The 17,101-nt window shown below is 43.9% G+C and overlaps 1 protein-coding gene across 3 annotated transcripts in view; it reads right to left on the reverse strand.

Moving 5' to 3' along the window:
• LSAMP (limbic system associated membrane protein) overlaps positions 1 to 17,101 on the reverse strand; it is a 999,481-nt gene that overhangs the window by 296,439 nt on the left and 685,941 nt on the right. Inside the window, exon 1 of one of the 3 annotated variants that reach the window (XM_050712016.1) lies at positions 6,633 to 6,745. The exons of the other annotated variants lie outside the window; for them this stretch is intronic. Within the exon in view, the coding sequence (XP_050567973.1) occupies positions 6,633 to 6,645 (13 nt within the window). The 5' untranslated portion in view covers positions 6,646 to 6,745. Of the gene's footprint in view, positions 1 to 6,632; positions 6,746 to 17,101 lie in introns of those variants that run through there. 3 annotated transcript variants of the gene reach the window in all.

Below are 17,101 nucleotides of genomic sequence, written 5' to 3' on the forward strand. Positions count from 1 at the left end.
GGGTCCTTAAAGCCAGTTCTCTCATTATCACAAGCACGATGCTCTAAAACTCCTCCATTCACCTCCACATGCTTCCCAACACCCAGAAAAATTGTATGGCCAGCAGTAAGAAACCCAGATCTAAAGAAGTAACATGCCACAGAAAGAGCTATATTTTAGGTCTCTGCTTTCGGTGGTATTTATTAAATAATTCTCCCAGGGAATGACTGGAAGAAGACTCCATTCCAAAAGCAAAAGGCAGCTGCTAGCAGGGCTAGGACTAGGGTGAAGTTAGTTCTAAGGTTCTCGTGCTCCCAAACCCAGCATTATTTCTGTGCTGTGTGCACGCTTGGGACATACCAAGCAACCACCTGAAAGACTAATGCCACAAAGAGTGCTTAAAAGCTCCTTCTGTCCTGTCACTAGCTAGGCCAATCCTCCAGTGCCAAGAGGCAAATGAAGACCTTACAGGAAGATCCGTTGAGCATCCAGTAAGGAGAAAGGGAATTCTTAGCTTGTAGAAAGGACTATGTTGGGGTTGAAACAGATTTAGCAGTCTTGATGAATGCCAGGTATTTTCCACTCCTCCCCTCTACTAAAGGGCGCCATGGAATAGTTTGTTTGAAAAGCTTCACCCACTGACTTCAAACAAACTCTCTGCATGTCCTTGACAAACACGGACACAAAAAAATATTCTATTAGCAAATATCTTTGGCAACCTAATGCTCTGTAAATACAAATTGTCACGTCTTATTGCTATCCTTCAATCAACAAGGAAACTTAGACACCAAGAGGCCTAACTTACCAAGCTCCTAACCACAAACGCATCCCATGCAGATCACCTCCACCGTTACTTGAGAACTTCTGAAACAAACTTGCCTGTCGTTGGTTAGTGTTTGAGTGCTTTATGAAAAGCAGAGGCTTTGTTCACATTATAACTATGATGGCACTGGGAATACATTGCTCATACTAGCTGAAATGTTTGGCCTCTGCTCCATGGATGAAAGACTGAGACACTCGTGAGCAAGGGATGGATATCTGTGCAAAAATATTTGCCCACTGTGTCACTCCACTGATGCTACAGGATGCATGGATCCTCACTGTAAGCCATCATGTAAACACATTTGCACTGCTATCACAAAAGCAAGGGAACCGCAACTGGAGTTGAAGTGAAATGTAAGCATTTGGGTGAAAGTAATGTCTAAATGAATGCTGACAGCAGTCATGCAGGTGTTTACAGAGGTCACAAAAAGCCTCCACATAGCTCCTTCTTGCTAATATGTCCTTCCAAGATGGGCTCTGATAAGGGCTCCATACTGGACAGCTCTTTCTATGCCACTGTACAAATGAAAAGTGGCTTACTCTTGCTGGCACAGAGAATTGCCCAAAGGATTTAGGTTTCACGCAGGGTGAACTCTCCCCACTCCACTTACACAGCACTACAAAGCTGTGGGTCATGTACTGGGCACTGCGAGTACATAAAGGAAGAAACTCTGGGGACAGAGAGGCACTGTGCAGATTGTTGTGGAAAGGGGCATAAGACACCATCATACCCTGTGTGTGTATGCATGTACGTGTGAGTGAGCAAGGTAAGACTGGCAAATATGCTATTCCAACCTGAATAGAAAACCACATAAGTTTTAACCTTTATGTTCTGTCTGCCAGGGAATAGTGCTCACAAGAAAGCAAAATAAATCAGCTCAGACAGAAAGGACAGAAGAAAACTCTTTTAACTGGAGAACAAGTCTTCCTTATAACTTCCAGTATGACTCTCAAGCTCTCAAAAGATCTCTGCACCCCCAAGAGCCAATCTTAAAAAACATGCTGTTTGAGCACCTTGGCCAGGAAAGTGACAATGTCTTGATGACTGGGGAACATGCAGTTAGTTTTTAGTTTACTACAGGTATTCAGCCCCCAACACAAAGATTAAGGATGTCCCTTAGCGCCCCACCCATAAGCTTTCACAAAGTGAAGTCAGGCCCCTTTTTTCTGGTTCCTGTAATATCTTTCCATAAAGCTGCCATGTGTTTGAATAGCTGTATGGGAGATGGATGGAGTTGAATATACAGAGAGACATATTTCGTGATTGGAATATGATTACGGAGCTAATGAAGCTCTAATGGCAAGCCCAAAAACAGAGTGCAAGCTGCTCAACTTTGTCTCATTCCCTGAATCCAGCAGTTAAGGACAACTTTCCCCAGCAGGTTATAGCTCATATTTCCCAACTATGTTGCCAGTGCAGAAGAGAATGCCAAATTCCAGCATCCCCCAGAAAGGTGCAAAGCTGTTTTGATGACTCATCTAGCAACCACAGCAATTAAGTCACATTAATGGCAAGTCAGAATAGAAAACTTTGGAAAGTTATGGTAAAGGGAAATAAAGTTTAAGACTAGGAAGTGTTTCAGAGAAAAAATAAAAATGAAGTATTATTCAGAGAATCTGCAAAAGCAGATTCTCTCCTTTTGTATTAGGTCAACCAGAGAAATGATTAATGCTTTCTGATTTTTTAATAAGTCTTGGAATATAAGCAATGAGAAATAAAAAAGAAAAACAATTTAAAATAATCTTCTTATTCCCTCACCAGACCTCCTGAACAGGAAATAGAGGAAGCCCTTTGTAAGGCTTACATTCTTCAGAAGAAAGGAAAACTCCAACCAAGGACTGATTTTAGGATTTTAACTTGGTATGGATGTTCTTTTGAACAAAATTACTCTTACTTGCCCTGTCCATAGTGGGATTTAGGAAGTGCAAAGAACATGCATTTAACTAGCAAACGTATTAACAGCTTAGCACAAATAAAGCACTATGTTTCCATGATGTATTAAAAATCAGTTAAACCTTGGGCTACTTCCTGCCATTATGCTTAACAGATGTTGAAGTCAGACTGCCTGGTTTTCATTAGGCTGTTAATACGTGCCCCCAAAGACAGCTTCACCTTAAAGCTCCCGTGAGAAAGATATAAAGGTTTAGCTCTGTTGGCAAACCCAGCTGAAGTTGACATAATGCTGATACTGCTGTAACGTACTTCCTATCTCTTCATTCCCCCAGTAAACACTCTTGGCAAAAAGATTACAGGGCCACAGAACTGCTCCTGCACTTTGGCTCTCCCAGCCTCACATTTCCTCAAGCCTGTGTTTAGAGGAACAAAAGGTTATAGCATGGGCCTGATCCTGGACCCAGGGAAGTGGAGACCGGCCGGTAGGCTGGCGGCAATTCAGCTGCTGCATGGCAATTCGGGCAGACAAACTGAGGCTCATCCTGAAATTGTCTTGCTTTTGGTTCATGACTTCTGACCGTAGGGTAGGAAAGAAGATGCTACCTGCCCCAGTCCCTTCCTGAGTCCAGCTGGATTTTTCTTTCCTAAATGAAAATATCTGCCAGGATTCCCCCAGACCTGCAAGCTACTTTTAGATAATCCCAAACTGCATTTTCAATATTAATTCCAAAATTTCCTGCCTCTACCAAACAATAAAACTTGAAATATACCCACTGCCCCTTCAGAATAAGGACTTGGTCCCCATATAGAGTCTTCACTTCCCTTGTGGTGTTTCTCTGTGCAATTCCCAGAAGAGAAGTGGTGCTCTTCCTACCACCCTTTTCCTTGCTCAGGCAGGACAGTCACATGGATGTCAGCAGTCCAACGTCACAGTCTAAAAGAGCCTCTCAAGGCCCTGGTGACACATTTGCCTTGTGTGTTTCCTCTGCTTAACAGCTGACTCACACGAAGAGCCACCAGGACAGGAAGAATCACGATGTATGATCTGTTTAAGAGCCTCCTAATCCTTAGGCAACAACTGAGCAGGAACTGCAGTGATGGGGCAAATCTTTCTGCTTCATACCGATAAAACCCAATGCAGTATTACTGCCTGATGCATCATGGGCTTCTGCATGACAGACCTCCCACCCGTAAAATGGTGGATACATACAACGCCGGTGCAGCCGTGGGACTCCACAGCCTACCTGCCCGCCTTGGGTGAGGCCACGATCCACTGGCGGGGCTGTGGCACAGCCAGGATGAAGGAGAGAAGAGAGCAGAGCCTCTCAACCACAGCTCCCCTGAGAGGCAGCGGTACTGCCAGGTACACGACATTTGTCTGAGCTGAGCTGGTTTGAGCTGACTGGGAATGCAACGCTTCGTTTAGATCTTTCCAGACACCAAATAACACGTAATGCAAATAAGTAACGAGAACAGCAATAATAAAAGAGGTAAAACTCACGCCGTTCCCAATTTTATGGAAACTGCTTTGTCCGTTTTAAAATGTTGTGCACAGCAAATTTCAGAGCATCTCACCCTTGCTAGCAAAGCCTTACTGCTTTCTCTCTATTATCTAGCATCTGGAGCTTTCCATCTCACTTCCTCATTACTGCCCTGCTACTAACATCCCGTACACATGCAGGCAGATTTGAACTTCCATCAGAGAACCATAGCATCTGCTGAACATGGAGAGGGTTTTTTTAAAACAATTAATAAGTATCCGATTGTTTCTAGGAAAACTATGGACAGAACAACATCTTAAAAATAAAACAACAGCACTGGCTGAAAACTGGCAGTCACTCCATCGGTATGACAGAATAATTAAAACAAGTACGACAATAATTAGCACTTCTATAGTTCTTTTCATCCGTGGATATCAAAGAACTTCACAGAAAGAAGTGCAACTACCTCCATTTCCAAAGCTGAGCTCAGAGAAAAACAAATCAGGATTTTTTTCCTCATGGAAAATTCCAACAACTTCATCACTGGCTTTCATTCTAAATTAGAGTCAAGCACTGAAATATTTTTTTCAAAATTTTCCAAAATGAAGAGTGCTTTAAAAAAAAAAAAAGAAAGAAAAGCAACCAAGGTTGATGGGGAAATTTTAGTGTTTTCAAATGAACCAAAACGTTTTGCCCCTCTGAATTTAGTGCACTTTGTTTTGAGTCTCTCAGCAGTACACTGCGTCTGCCTCTGGGAAGGGAATGCCTCATGGGAGCTGTAGTTCAGGCTTCCCCACTGAACACTGATAACTCTATTAGTTCGGCACTGCCTGCCCCCATCCTCCCCTAAGGCTGCACCTACCTATCCTGATGTTCTGCAGAAAAACACCCCAAAACTATTTCTTACTGCCTCTACTGAGTTTGCGAATGGGAAGCGCTGACTGCAGCAAGGAGGGCTGGACGATTTAGCGAAGAAGTAAAGGCAAAGCCCAACAGCCTCAGCAGATAATTTCATGCTTTAGAAGCCAGCCTGGCTCTCTTCCTACGAGTCAGGAAAGCATCCTATACTACATTTGGCTTTTTGGATTACTTCTCTTTTGGGATGAGTTCTTTCAGGTCAAGCCTGCGACCAGGGAGATGAAGGAGAGAGTTTCTGCTGCTGGTGCTGCCTTGGGTTTATGCCCCCAACTAGCATGGTCATCAGGACCATTTGCTTGCAGATTTGTTCTTTCAAGGACCTGCCTGTCTAGAATTGGTGGGGAAAAGGAGGAAAGTCTTGATTGCTACTTACAGACATTGCGCCTCAAACCAAAGCTGCTAATTTAACTTGACAGAAGCTCGTGACAGCATACATACAGACGGTTACTGATGGACACCCTTCTCCAGGCAGGATGCATAGTTTTAGTACTGGTAACGGCACAGGACTCCTCTCCACTACCACAACATGGAGCACAAGGAGCTTCCTCTCCAGGGAGGTAGGAAATGTGTACGGGGACCAGAGGGACCTTAACAAGGTGCTGCTGTTCTAGGAAAGCCCATTTAGTGCATTTCCAGAACTGGCCTGGATATTTCAAAGCCCCACTTGCCCCCACTCCTACAAACACGTTAGGGCTATTTCTTGATGATGATCCCAACAACGAGGATACTGAAGGAGGCTTTGCTGTCTAGTCACACAAGACAGAGCTGGTTAAGCTTGTGTTCTTTCCTCTGCCTGTCCCTTTAATAATTCCTGAGTAACAAAACACAGGGAGGCATAGAGGTTCATGAGGGAGAAATTAAGGGGAAGTAGTTAACGTTGCTACCAATTTAGCTAATGTTATTAAAACCAAAGATGTTTGCAGGCACAGAACATGACGCAAGAGAATAGCATCGGGTTCAGCCTGTTATTCATGATCTCACAAATAGCCTGGTTAACTCTTTACATCTGACCCAGTGAAACACAATGGACAAATGTAACCAAAAAAGGGTATGTTTGTCCACCCTTACAAACATAACTTCTACCTGTATTTTCATGTACCCTATACACTCGTCGTATGTTTGTTTACCCTTACAAACATACCTTTTACATGTATTTTCATGTATCCTATACACTTTTTTTTTCCCCCAGATGCTTCTGATACTGTGTCTGACTCTTAAACCTGCACAAATTACCTCATTCTCGGATAGTTATTACATTAACCATTTACGTGTATGTCAAATGTACACCACTGCTTATTATCTCAACACCCAAGTTGCACTTGTAGCACAGCTTAACTCCACTCAGTGTTACCATCCAAAAACAATTCCCGCAAACAATCGAAGCATTCTTGCTCAAAACAAACCAACCGACCTAGCACATAAGGATCCTGGAGGTTCCTGGGTAAAAGCCTAGCTCCTAAAAGGCCTCTCAGGCCCATATTTTCCTTCTTGCACATTTGCACAACTGAAGAAAGAAACAGGGCTCTCCCCACCCTTACCTGTAAGCAACATACTCTATCACTTCAAATGCTGATGGCTGAATTGAGGAGAAAGACAAAACTCCTCTGATGACTTGGGATGGTAACAGAGACAGGTCAGGCATTTCTCAGTTGTAGGCCAAATTCTCAGACAACTGTGTAAGTAGGGGGTGAACAACATTACTAAGGCTACATACTCTGTAAAAAGGTGGTGCTTGCACGGTAATTTGAAAATCTCCTTAATTTCTAGATCTCGTAAGTGCATAATGCCAGCATCACATCGTAAATTCCTGTTAAGAAACAGAACAGATCCTGATGCACGGAGCAGTCTTTTATACTAAAAGTAATAATCTGCATTCCTATGTCAAAACATAAATAATGTACTGGGACAGTGTCACCTTGTGGTTGTTTGCTGACATAGCGGCCAACCGAGAGGGGATGCTCTGTACCTACCCCTCCTAGCCCCTAAAAGCCTTCACTCAGAAATGCCAGCTTTGAATATCTCCTCTGCAGGAAAACAGCACCCCTGCCATCTGCCCAGTGTGCACCCTCCACCCAGGTGTTAGCAGCTTTTGCACTATCGTCTCCTAAACCCCTCAGAGATATGCAGGCATTAAACAGCTGAGCCAGCTCCCCAGCTTACAGCGGCTACCAAAATTTGGGAGGCAGAGCCGTGAGAGGAAGGAAGCTGCTAAGTTCAGAAATAGGAGCTGGAAGGAATAAAATTCCACTTGTCCCTTTGTGAATCTGCTGCCTTGAAAGGTGCACTGCAAAAACTGGCACATCTTCTTACTCCTAGCACTCCAGCCCTACAGAGAAGGCGGATTTTGAAAACTCTGTTGAGTAGAAGGAAGAAAAAATAGGGCCCTAATTCAAAGTTAGTGCTAAGCAAGGAAATTCAGACACCAAACTGTGCTCTTAATGGAGAACTAATGGATGTTAATTAACCACCAATTGACAAAGAACATATTTACTGTAGTTTAACAGCTCTGCAAATAGACACAAACTCATTTACACATGTTTAAACCTTAATAAATACATTTGCAGTCATTGGCCGCTTAAGTTGATGTTCAGACTGTCCCCTATAGTAAATCTAAAGGGATACATTTGGTTGCAAAAGTTATTGCACATTAATTAAACATTAGCTCATTGCAGAAAACCAAATAAGTTGATGGTAAATGGCCTCTTTCATCAATACTGGTTTATTACACGGCTATTAAAGAGCTGCACGCAAAAAAAACGAAGAAAAAGCACCACTCCAAACAGCTTTCTCTCTGCACTGTCATCCCCACCTTTGCAAAGTAAGCATGTGCACGGGGCCTTCTGATAAGGGAGAGCTCCCCGGGCATCGCGCCTGGGTGAGGAGGGCCAGGATAATGTGGATTTACTGCAGGCAATGCTCCAAGCAGCGGGTTTCTGAGGGCGATTTGATTGTGGTGGGCATGCACCAGCATTTATAAAAGTGGTTCTCAGCAGAAGGCATGGGATGGAAGAGTGTGTGGTGACACTTAAAAGCAGAGGTGGTGGGATGAATTCTTAGAGTTTTCACTCTATAAACTTATTTCTGGCAGCCCTGTAAGCAGTTTATACTTGATTCCTTTCCTGGTTTTCTCAGTTTGGTCAACATAATCTCCCTTTCTGCTACTGCATTCGCTATCATCCATTCAAAACACTGCAGCTCTCAGCACGATCCCACATCCCTCCTTCTCCTCCCATCCCATTCCTCAGTACTTTCCTTAAGGTTGCTTTTCAACTGCATCCGTGTATTTTGCCCTGAAAGCACTCCAGTTGCTTCCCAAAGGTCTCTCATAAGAGTTAAGCCATTAGTGTATGTCAAACGCTCTAAGATCCCCTCAAAGCAAATGCTGGACATAGACAAAGGATGAACACTGTCACACTCCCTATAGAAATGCACAGCATAAAGTTAAATTGCATTTTTCTGAGGTTGCTTCATTCTCCAATGCTGTTGCAGAAGCCTCCAGCGGAGGGAGCTTAAAATAACTAAAAAACCTTTACTTTCAAGAGACAGACTGACTTAATTAAGTCGCCGTTTTGTACTTTATAAAATAACAATAATAATAAAAAAATCTCAGGAAGAGGAAAAAAGGAAGTAATCAGCATTCATCAAACAGGAAATGTCCAGATCAAACGGTGAAGAAGTGCTTTCAGACTTTGAGAGAATACAAATAGTGAGAAATAGAAAACACAAATTAAATTAAGAATCATAAAATTTTCTCTATTCACACAGCTCAGGCAACACTGTCTGGGGCCAATTTATTACCAGGCTCAACAACAAATAAGCTCACGAGTCCCACGCTGAAATAACCTTTACTCATTTCACAATAAAACTACCATAGGGGTCTGGTAAGCAAAGATAAATTACAGCTGCCTGTCAGAAATAATGATGATAATCCTTTCCACTCCCACAACATCTGGGGATTACAACAACCTTTGCAGACAATACAGAAACCTCAAATACTCCACGTAAGGAAGTGGAAGTACATAATCAACAGGTTCACAGCTAGAGAAACTGAGGCACAAGCAGAGGAAGTGAATTGGTCCAGCGTCACAGCACAACTTTGATCCCCGTTCTCACCTTGGCCTGCATCTCATTAGAGTGGAAAGGACTCCACTGGTTTTGGAGGGTTTCTCTTGGTTTACGTATCGCTGTCAGCATCTCAGCAGATGGATTGCGGCAGCTCTCAGGCTCTGTGGTTACAGGCCAGGTCCTCTTCTGCCAGGTGCTACACAAAACCAACTGAAGGAGCTGAACAAAAAAGGATTTCCCTGACCCAGAGTTTGTAATGGAGATGAGGCTGCATCCCTTTGCATTTGACATGGCAATTGCAGCCGGAGAGCATGGCTGTGCTACCGTCTGGCAAAAGACCTGCAGATTTGAGGACCTTGATGGCTGGGGTGAACTTTCTCTGATGTGGAGGGTATACGCTATGTTCTAGTGATTCAGCCCAGGTGAGAGCGCTCAGGCTGAGCTACCTCCTCCAAGTTCAGCAGTTTCCCCTTCAGCTTAAGTGGGGGAGACCCATAGTTGTGGGAACTGAAGAAGGCACGAAACGCAGTAAAAGCCTATTTTTAAGCCATTCAACACACGTGAGCAGGGCTTTGCCCCGGTAGAGCCTTAGCACAATGAAATCCTGGCTAATCCACACTAAATTCCTTCCAGGCAGGCACAGGCTTGGCTGTGAACCTATTACACAACCAGCATGCCCAACCCAAACCTTCCCTCACTGTGGCCCTATCTCACGTGCAGCTTTCCTGCTGAGGCTGTAACGCTAACAACAAGAGGGAAGCAGAACAAGAGCAGTGCATCCAGGAAAGTGACGCCTATGGATCTGGTGCACTTTGAAGGCACCAAGCTGTTTTGCCTTCAAGAGGCACAACTCACACGGTACCTGTCAGCCAAAGGCATCCAAGTCTGCTGTGCCAAGATGCCTTTTTCTTCCCAGCTACAGGCAGCTGCAAAGTCCCCTTCTTTCCCCAGATGTTCTTGCATGCTCCACTGCGAATTCAACCTGTCTGTCAAAACTGTCCACACCTCCTCCTGGGGAAGCAGTAGCTGGGGGCAAGTTGTGGGGGTTCCTTCATAGAATCTGCAGCTTCATTAAAGGAATTGGCATCTGTACTCAATTTTGTAAACTCAGTGCCAAAATTACTGACGGCGTAACTACTGCTGTGGAGCAAAAGCAGTTTCTGGCCCTTGCTCCAAGCTTTTGAACGTGGCCTCTGACAAGATCTGTGCAATGAAATGACATTATGGCTTTGCCATACATTACATACAAATTAGAAGAGGCTGGCAGCCATGCAGTTGGCATAGCATAGCAGCAATCATCCTTACAAGATGCAGAAGGCAAGGGCTATTCCATCCTCAACCAGAGGCAGGGGTGGGAAGGAGGAGGACAACACTACAGCAGTACCACTGTTTGCCTCCTTTCCTCTCCTGGTGATCTACAGGGGAAAAAATCTCTTCCCACTGCCCAGCCCCTGGTGCTCCCTCCTCATTCTTCAGCTTTGACAGAAGCTGTGATCTTTTCCTGTGCCAATGCAAAATTCCCTTCGAGTGTCTGCAGTTCTCTGTCTCTCCTCCTCCCCAGGCATCCTCTCGCAGCGCTGGTAGCTGCAGGATACGCGCGACAAAATGGCTGTCTGCAGGTGCTGAGCAGTGATAGACGCAGGCAGCTGGCTGGCCAGCCGGGACCTCACCTGCTTTGCTGTTGATGAACTACTCCTGGACATTAATTGCTTTTAATGTTTTCCCCCATTTAGGCATCCATCTCCTCCTCTTGAACCTTCCAGATTTTCTTTGAACTGTTTGGTCGACAACACCTACCCCAAAGCTGCCCAAGACCACAGAGCACACACAACTTTCACACCCCACAGCTTTCCTCACACCTTTGCTTCACCATGCAGCCAACCTGAACCGGCCCACAGATGCCAGACCCTACCACGAGGCAGGACTAAAGCTTGCTGTTTGCAGACAGCTCAAGGGCCTTTCAAACTCCCTGCAAGACACCCCTGAGGAGTCTCAAGGCAGACAGAAGGTGGGAGGCAATAGCAAGCAGTCTAAAAAGAACTCTTTTAGGATATTGAACACAATCATTGCCCTGTATCTTGGATAAATGTGGCTAATCTGTTGAATATGATTTAACCACTCTTTTTTTTTTTTTTCTTCTACAGATTGCAGTCTTGTTGCCTATCCTAGAAAGCAGTGTCTTATTCAGTCTAAACCACTTCTGGTCTACAGAGGACCTGCTGATCAAGTCCAGCCCCTTGCAACTGCAAACAATTTCGTCATAGACATTTTCAAAGCCTCTGATGAGCAGACAACCAGAGGACTCGGAGGAGAAAGAGGAAACAAATCCTGCTCCTTCCTCACATCGCTGCAGTAGGGGCACTTGTGGCATTTTGGTGGAACAGCCAACAGAACAGGCAGTCTGTGATGCGGTTCATCAGAAGCACCTCGTGCAGCCAACACCACAACTCGTCCTTGTCCCTGTGTCCCAGTCTGCTACCCTCAACCCATTTCCAACCCAAGGGATGTTTCTGTACAATACCAATAAAAGCAAATGGCTGTAACCACCCAACGAAAAGAAACAACCAAGTTCCTCAGATAATCTCCTTCACTTTGAATAGTGTTCGTGAAGGGAAAATGGTCCCTAAAAGCGAGTCACAATCGAAGTAGGCTTAAGTGAAGAGATACACTGCAGTAGTCACGCTGATAGAAGCAGAGAGAGGAGATAGCCCTTCACTAATTTACAGCAGTGGCTGTTTCCCAAATGAGACATAAAATGGCTGTACTTCTGAAGTCTATAAAAAGAAGCATCAGAGTATGTATTTTACCTTGCAACATTCACAAGGCTAGAGAAGGGAACATCAAGAAGGCATGTCAAGAAAGGGCTGTCAGAGTTAAAGCCCAGTTAAAAAACTGTTAAGTAGCATTTAAGGGATAGATAATTTTGAAAGGGTTAGAAGTTTGTCCAGTTATCAAGTACAAATTTGGAATCAAGCCTACAACATTTTAGGCAAAAGTGACACCCCTGCTGGAGTCAGGAAGGCCCTTATTCTACTCATGGGGTTTATATTAGATGTGGGAGAGGGAAAAGGGGCACTTTGACCCTTTTAGGCAGATTTTTAGATGGGACAATGGCAGATGTGAAGTTCTGGAGTCATACAAAATTCAGAGACTGTTACATTGAGATGTGACAGATGGTATGGAAGCATGGAATATTCAAAGACTAGTGCATTAACTTTATAAATATTACATGCATCCTTATGGATTTTTTAGTGATTATATTTGTGACTCTATAGGTAAACCAGAGAAAGTTTTCTGAACATAGCAAAAGACCCCAGGCAAGGACTTAAACCAAACTTTCCAGTGCTGGGAAGAGAAGGCTAAAGTCATTAAACGATATGAGCTCATGGGCCAACAAAAGCACATCTGACTTGAACTAGCTGCTCCAGTCTCTTCAAGGACACGAGCTCTATGTGCACGGTAGAACATGAGAGCATTCCCCAAGAACCAATTGTATGCCCAAGCCGTGACAAGATACTAACATAGCATTTTTATTTTTCATGGGAAGGACAGCCAGGCAAGTAGGCAGTGAGAGTCATTGTGTGCTTTGGACAAGCAAAGGGCCACAGAATGCACGTGCCCTGAAATTTAAGTAAGATTAAGGTTTGTTCTTTAATCCTTGACAACCACCTACTGAGCTTTGCAGATTATTATTTTAGTTTGGGAGCCAGTGATGATGAGGAAGATAGTATGTTATAGCTGCACAGCATCACCTTTCAGGAGATTTAGGCAGCAGTCAAGGTCTTGCTGGGAGTAAGGCGTCATTCCCACTGGCAGCACATGGACTAGCTGTGGGGTCTCCCCTTCCGATAACCAGCTGTGGATGAATATGGGGCTCTGATGTGGCTCTAGCAGGAGTGGATGTGTGGTATGGGAAATACTCTGCACAACTTGCACCTAGGCACAGCCTCCCTGCGTGCCGCATGCTGTGCTGGCAGCTGAGTCATCATTTACAAGTGTTATCATTTCCACAGGCTGATGTTTTCCAACTAACCTCCCCCTGACTTCTACTGCTGCACCAGACACCCATGCAAAGAGAAGCTCCGTCAGCCTCTCAGAACCTGCCGTCCTTATTGCCCATTCCACATTATTAATTACATACCCACATCAGCTACAGAGATGTAATTGCAGCCAAGTTCCTCCTCCGATCCAAAGATTCCCCCGAAGTTCATTAACATTTGTACTGTAACTGCTGTTGAGCTTGCCACATTTCCAGTCAAGACTTCATACCAAATGAGGTTACCAAATAATGACTTAATTGCGAACACGGGGTAATTTATATATTGAAATTAAAGATTAAACCTTAATCTTAATTAAATCTCACAAAAGTTCAGTAAAGCTGCCCAAATTACAAAAAAATAAAAAAGATGTATTGATTATTTGAGAAATGGAAATCACATTTAATAAATACAGTAGTGAGCCATTAAGGGAATGGGGAGATCAGAAAAAGCACTAACTGGTGATTAAAAGGAGATAAATATTTATTAAATGTTGCTGTGATTTATTAAGCTGTGTTGGGCTAAACAAATGTAATTTGATATCTGAATCATATCTCATTCTGATACAGCCTTCATTAAATCTGAAGTCTTGGCTTTAAATGGATATCATATGTTCCCTTCAGTTCTTAATCTCTTTGAAACATCAGTTTGATGCTGTGGAAGACGTTGAAAGTCACAGAGACTGAAGTCTCCTGCGTACCAATGAAGTTGTTTTGCACTACAGGTGAGTAGTCAAATTCCCACTCCTCAGTGCTTTCTAATCCAGGACCTATTGCAACCTTGCATTGTCCCTTGATGACAGGGCAATGTTCAGATTTTAAAACCATTCGGTCAAAAGACCAGGCAGGAACAGCGCAGCTTCAAATTTCAAGCAGTCCCCAGCTTTCCCTTGGAGTACTCCAACAAGCAGAGTGCAGGTCTGAGGCAGAATAATATGCTCTGCTGACTTTAAAGCAGAAGAGACGACTGTCACGTTAATGCAGCTGCTGACCAGCACAACATCAGCTGAGGTCGACCATGCGAAAACATTTGCCCCCTGGTCGATACCCAGTAATTAGTCTAGCACCAAATATCTCAGTTGATGCAACTTTCTGGCTGAGATGTGAATCAGGCAGGAGCTGGGAAATTCATTCTTCTGAGGTTCACAGAGCAACCTTATCTCAGGCCCCTTGCAGAGGGAGGTGAGGGTCTGTTATAGCATGACGCTCCACGCGCATGAGGTATTTGAATATGGAGCTTTTCTCGGGGTTAGACAGCAAGTTATCTCCCTGTCTTAAATGCATTCTCACGCTCTCTTCTCAGCCTCTGTTTGGAAGAGGAGCTTCTTGTTGAAAATTACCAGCATAAATAAATTTCTGCTCATAATTACATTTGCACAGAGTTAAAATGAAGTTACAGTGCCCTTTCCCAATGCTACAAGAAAGCGTTACAGACTGCTGTTGAGAATCTTTGGCTATGAGGTTGTGATCATGGAAAAAGATTGCCTGGATAAGTATTATTTGACTTCTGCATGTTCATCTGAATCTGCATGTTGCGAGAACAATTACTTCCCTGCCATCTCCCTGTTTGCACCTTCCTCCCAAACCCACTCTCCCCAAAAAAGAGAGAAAGAGGGGAAGAAAGGATGTCAATGCTCCACAAATGGGAGAGGGGAAGAGACAATCATATGCTATTTCTTTTGTCTTTGCAGGAAATAAGGATCAAAATCAGATTGAGCTAGATTATGGGATCAAATGTATTGAAACACAAGTTCTACCTCTCTCATCTCTAGTATCTTCTTCTCTGCAGTCATGTGAGCACAGAGGAGTGCAGCAGTGGGACAGGAGAGAGTAGCGTGCGCCAAAGCCACATCAGATCTCAGAGTACTTGATGTTTTGAAGGTAAAAACCAATCATCTTTTTTGGAAGCATTCTTACTCTTTACAGGCACCCTCGTGAAAGCCAGGGTCCAGCCTCAAGGGCCAAGGAGATTCATTAAGCCAAATCAAACATTTTATTAAAGAGCAGCTGTGAGAGATGCCTTTGCATTGTATGCAGCTTTCCTGTAGGAATTTCATGATAGCAAACTCCTGGCACTTTCTCTCCCTTATGCAAGCAGGAGTTGACCTAGCACAAAGTCATTAATTTCAATGTGCTTAGCCAGAGGAAAAGGAAAAAAAAAAAAAAAGACCTGACTTTAAAATCCTGTCTACCAGCAGAGCCAGATTCTTCTTCTGGAACTCATTTTTGGGTTGAAAACATGAGCAAAAAGTTCAAGGGCCCAAAGCAATTGTCTTGGAAAGTTTTAAGCTACTGAAGATAGCAGGTGTAGGGCCATAACCACAATAAACACAGCAAATGAATAAGAGTCTCCTGGCAAGAATAAACCAGAATTGCAGAGGCTGATGTTGCCAGTGAAAAGAACATGAAGGTAACCAAGTGAAGAAACAGCATGAGGAGGATTATCCTTATTTGGAAGCAATCCATTCCAGCAATAAATTAAGCCAAGGATCTCTGCATCAGAAAACTGCAGGGCAACCTATTAAGCTAAAGGACAATCTGCTTTTTCTGTCACCTTTGAGCCCTGACTGAATGGCAATGGAAACAAACATTCCAGCAATGAAAACGTATGTTATTTCTATAGTAGTAATGGTTGGCTGGAAGTTATAGAGACAGTGAAATCATTTCCCTGAACACTGCTAGTGCAAGGGCCTGATCTTCAACAACAATATCAGTGGCATTGCAACACTACTGTGTTGGGATGGGATCTGTGAAATAGTCACTCAGTCCAGTGAAGCAACTCTCGTTATGATATTAGAAGACACAATGATCAAGGACAAAACATTTTAAAACTCTATACGTGCTTAGCTCAAAGGTATCTCTGGATCTGCCAGCTGTACCACATACTGCAGTGTTTACAGGCCACATTTACTGCAGGAAAGTAGCATCCATGATTAAGGGATTTTTGAGCAGCAAACAGAGGCCATGTTTCACAGAGGTTTAAATTGCAAAGAAGAGTTCTCTAAAATGAATGCACTGCACAGAAATGGGAGAACATAGTTGAATGACAAGCTCCAGCAAATCTTAAATGTATACTTGGCACATGCATAATATGACAAAAAAAGAGGTATGTAGGTTTTGGATGGCTGTATCCCTCTACACTTTCAGGTATCTGCTCTATCAACAACAGGACTTATGTAATGCCTGGTATTCCCTCTTGAGTGAAAGCCTTGCAGTGTATTTTCATCTCCACCTCCACCACCAGCTGCTCTTCTAGTTGAAAGGCCCCAAGAGCTGCCCTGATGACTCTCAGAGCTGACGTGTCACTCCCACTGGTCTCCCAGTCCTGGGCCTTCCCAAAGAATGATGAGGCACCCAGCGATCCCAAGCTGCACACTCCTTTTGGCAACGACAGCTAACAACCTGTACCTGACAAGATACTCAAGCATGTCCAACTTCCTCTAGTTCCCACTGTGATACTCACGCTGGTGCAAAACTCTTCTTTAAAAGCTCAGACGAGACTGACAAACACATACGGGCTGTGAAAAGGGCAGAGCATCAGAAAAGGTTCCTCGCTTTTAAACAACGATGACAAAAAGTAATTCCTCATTGCAGCATCACCTCCAAAGTGAGCTCTCAATCACACTGTACTAAGACATCTTTTCCCAGCTCACTTTTCTAAGTCCAGCTGACTCCAGAAAGGAGCCCCAGAGGTGCTGCTGGCTGCTCCTTCTCCTGTCAGGAAGGGGAAGCCAGACCCAAGCCGTGCTCTGCTGGCAAGGCCAAAGCACTTTGCTACTCTGCCCTGTGCCGTCCACAGAAACTACTGTGAAGGGGAAGTGTTGGTGTTTGGCAAGTCAGACGTGATGCCTGGCTATGCTATCAGGCTTCTCGTAGAATATTTCTACCCATGATAAAACCCTATTG

Source organism: Cygnus atratus, chromosome 1, assembly GCF_013377495.2.
Source record: "Cygnus atratus isolate AKBS03 ecotype Queensland, Australia chromosome 1, CAtr_DNAZoo_HiC_assembly, whole genome shotgun sequence".
In the NCBI taxonomy this organism is placed as follows: domain Eukaryota; kingdom Metazoa; phylum Chordata; class Aves; order Anseriformes; family Anatidae; genus Cygnus; species Cygnus atratus.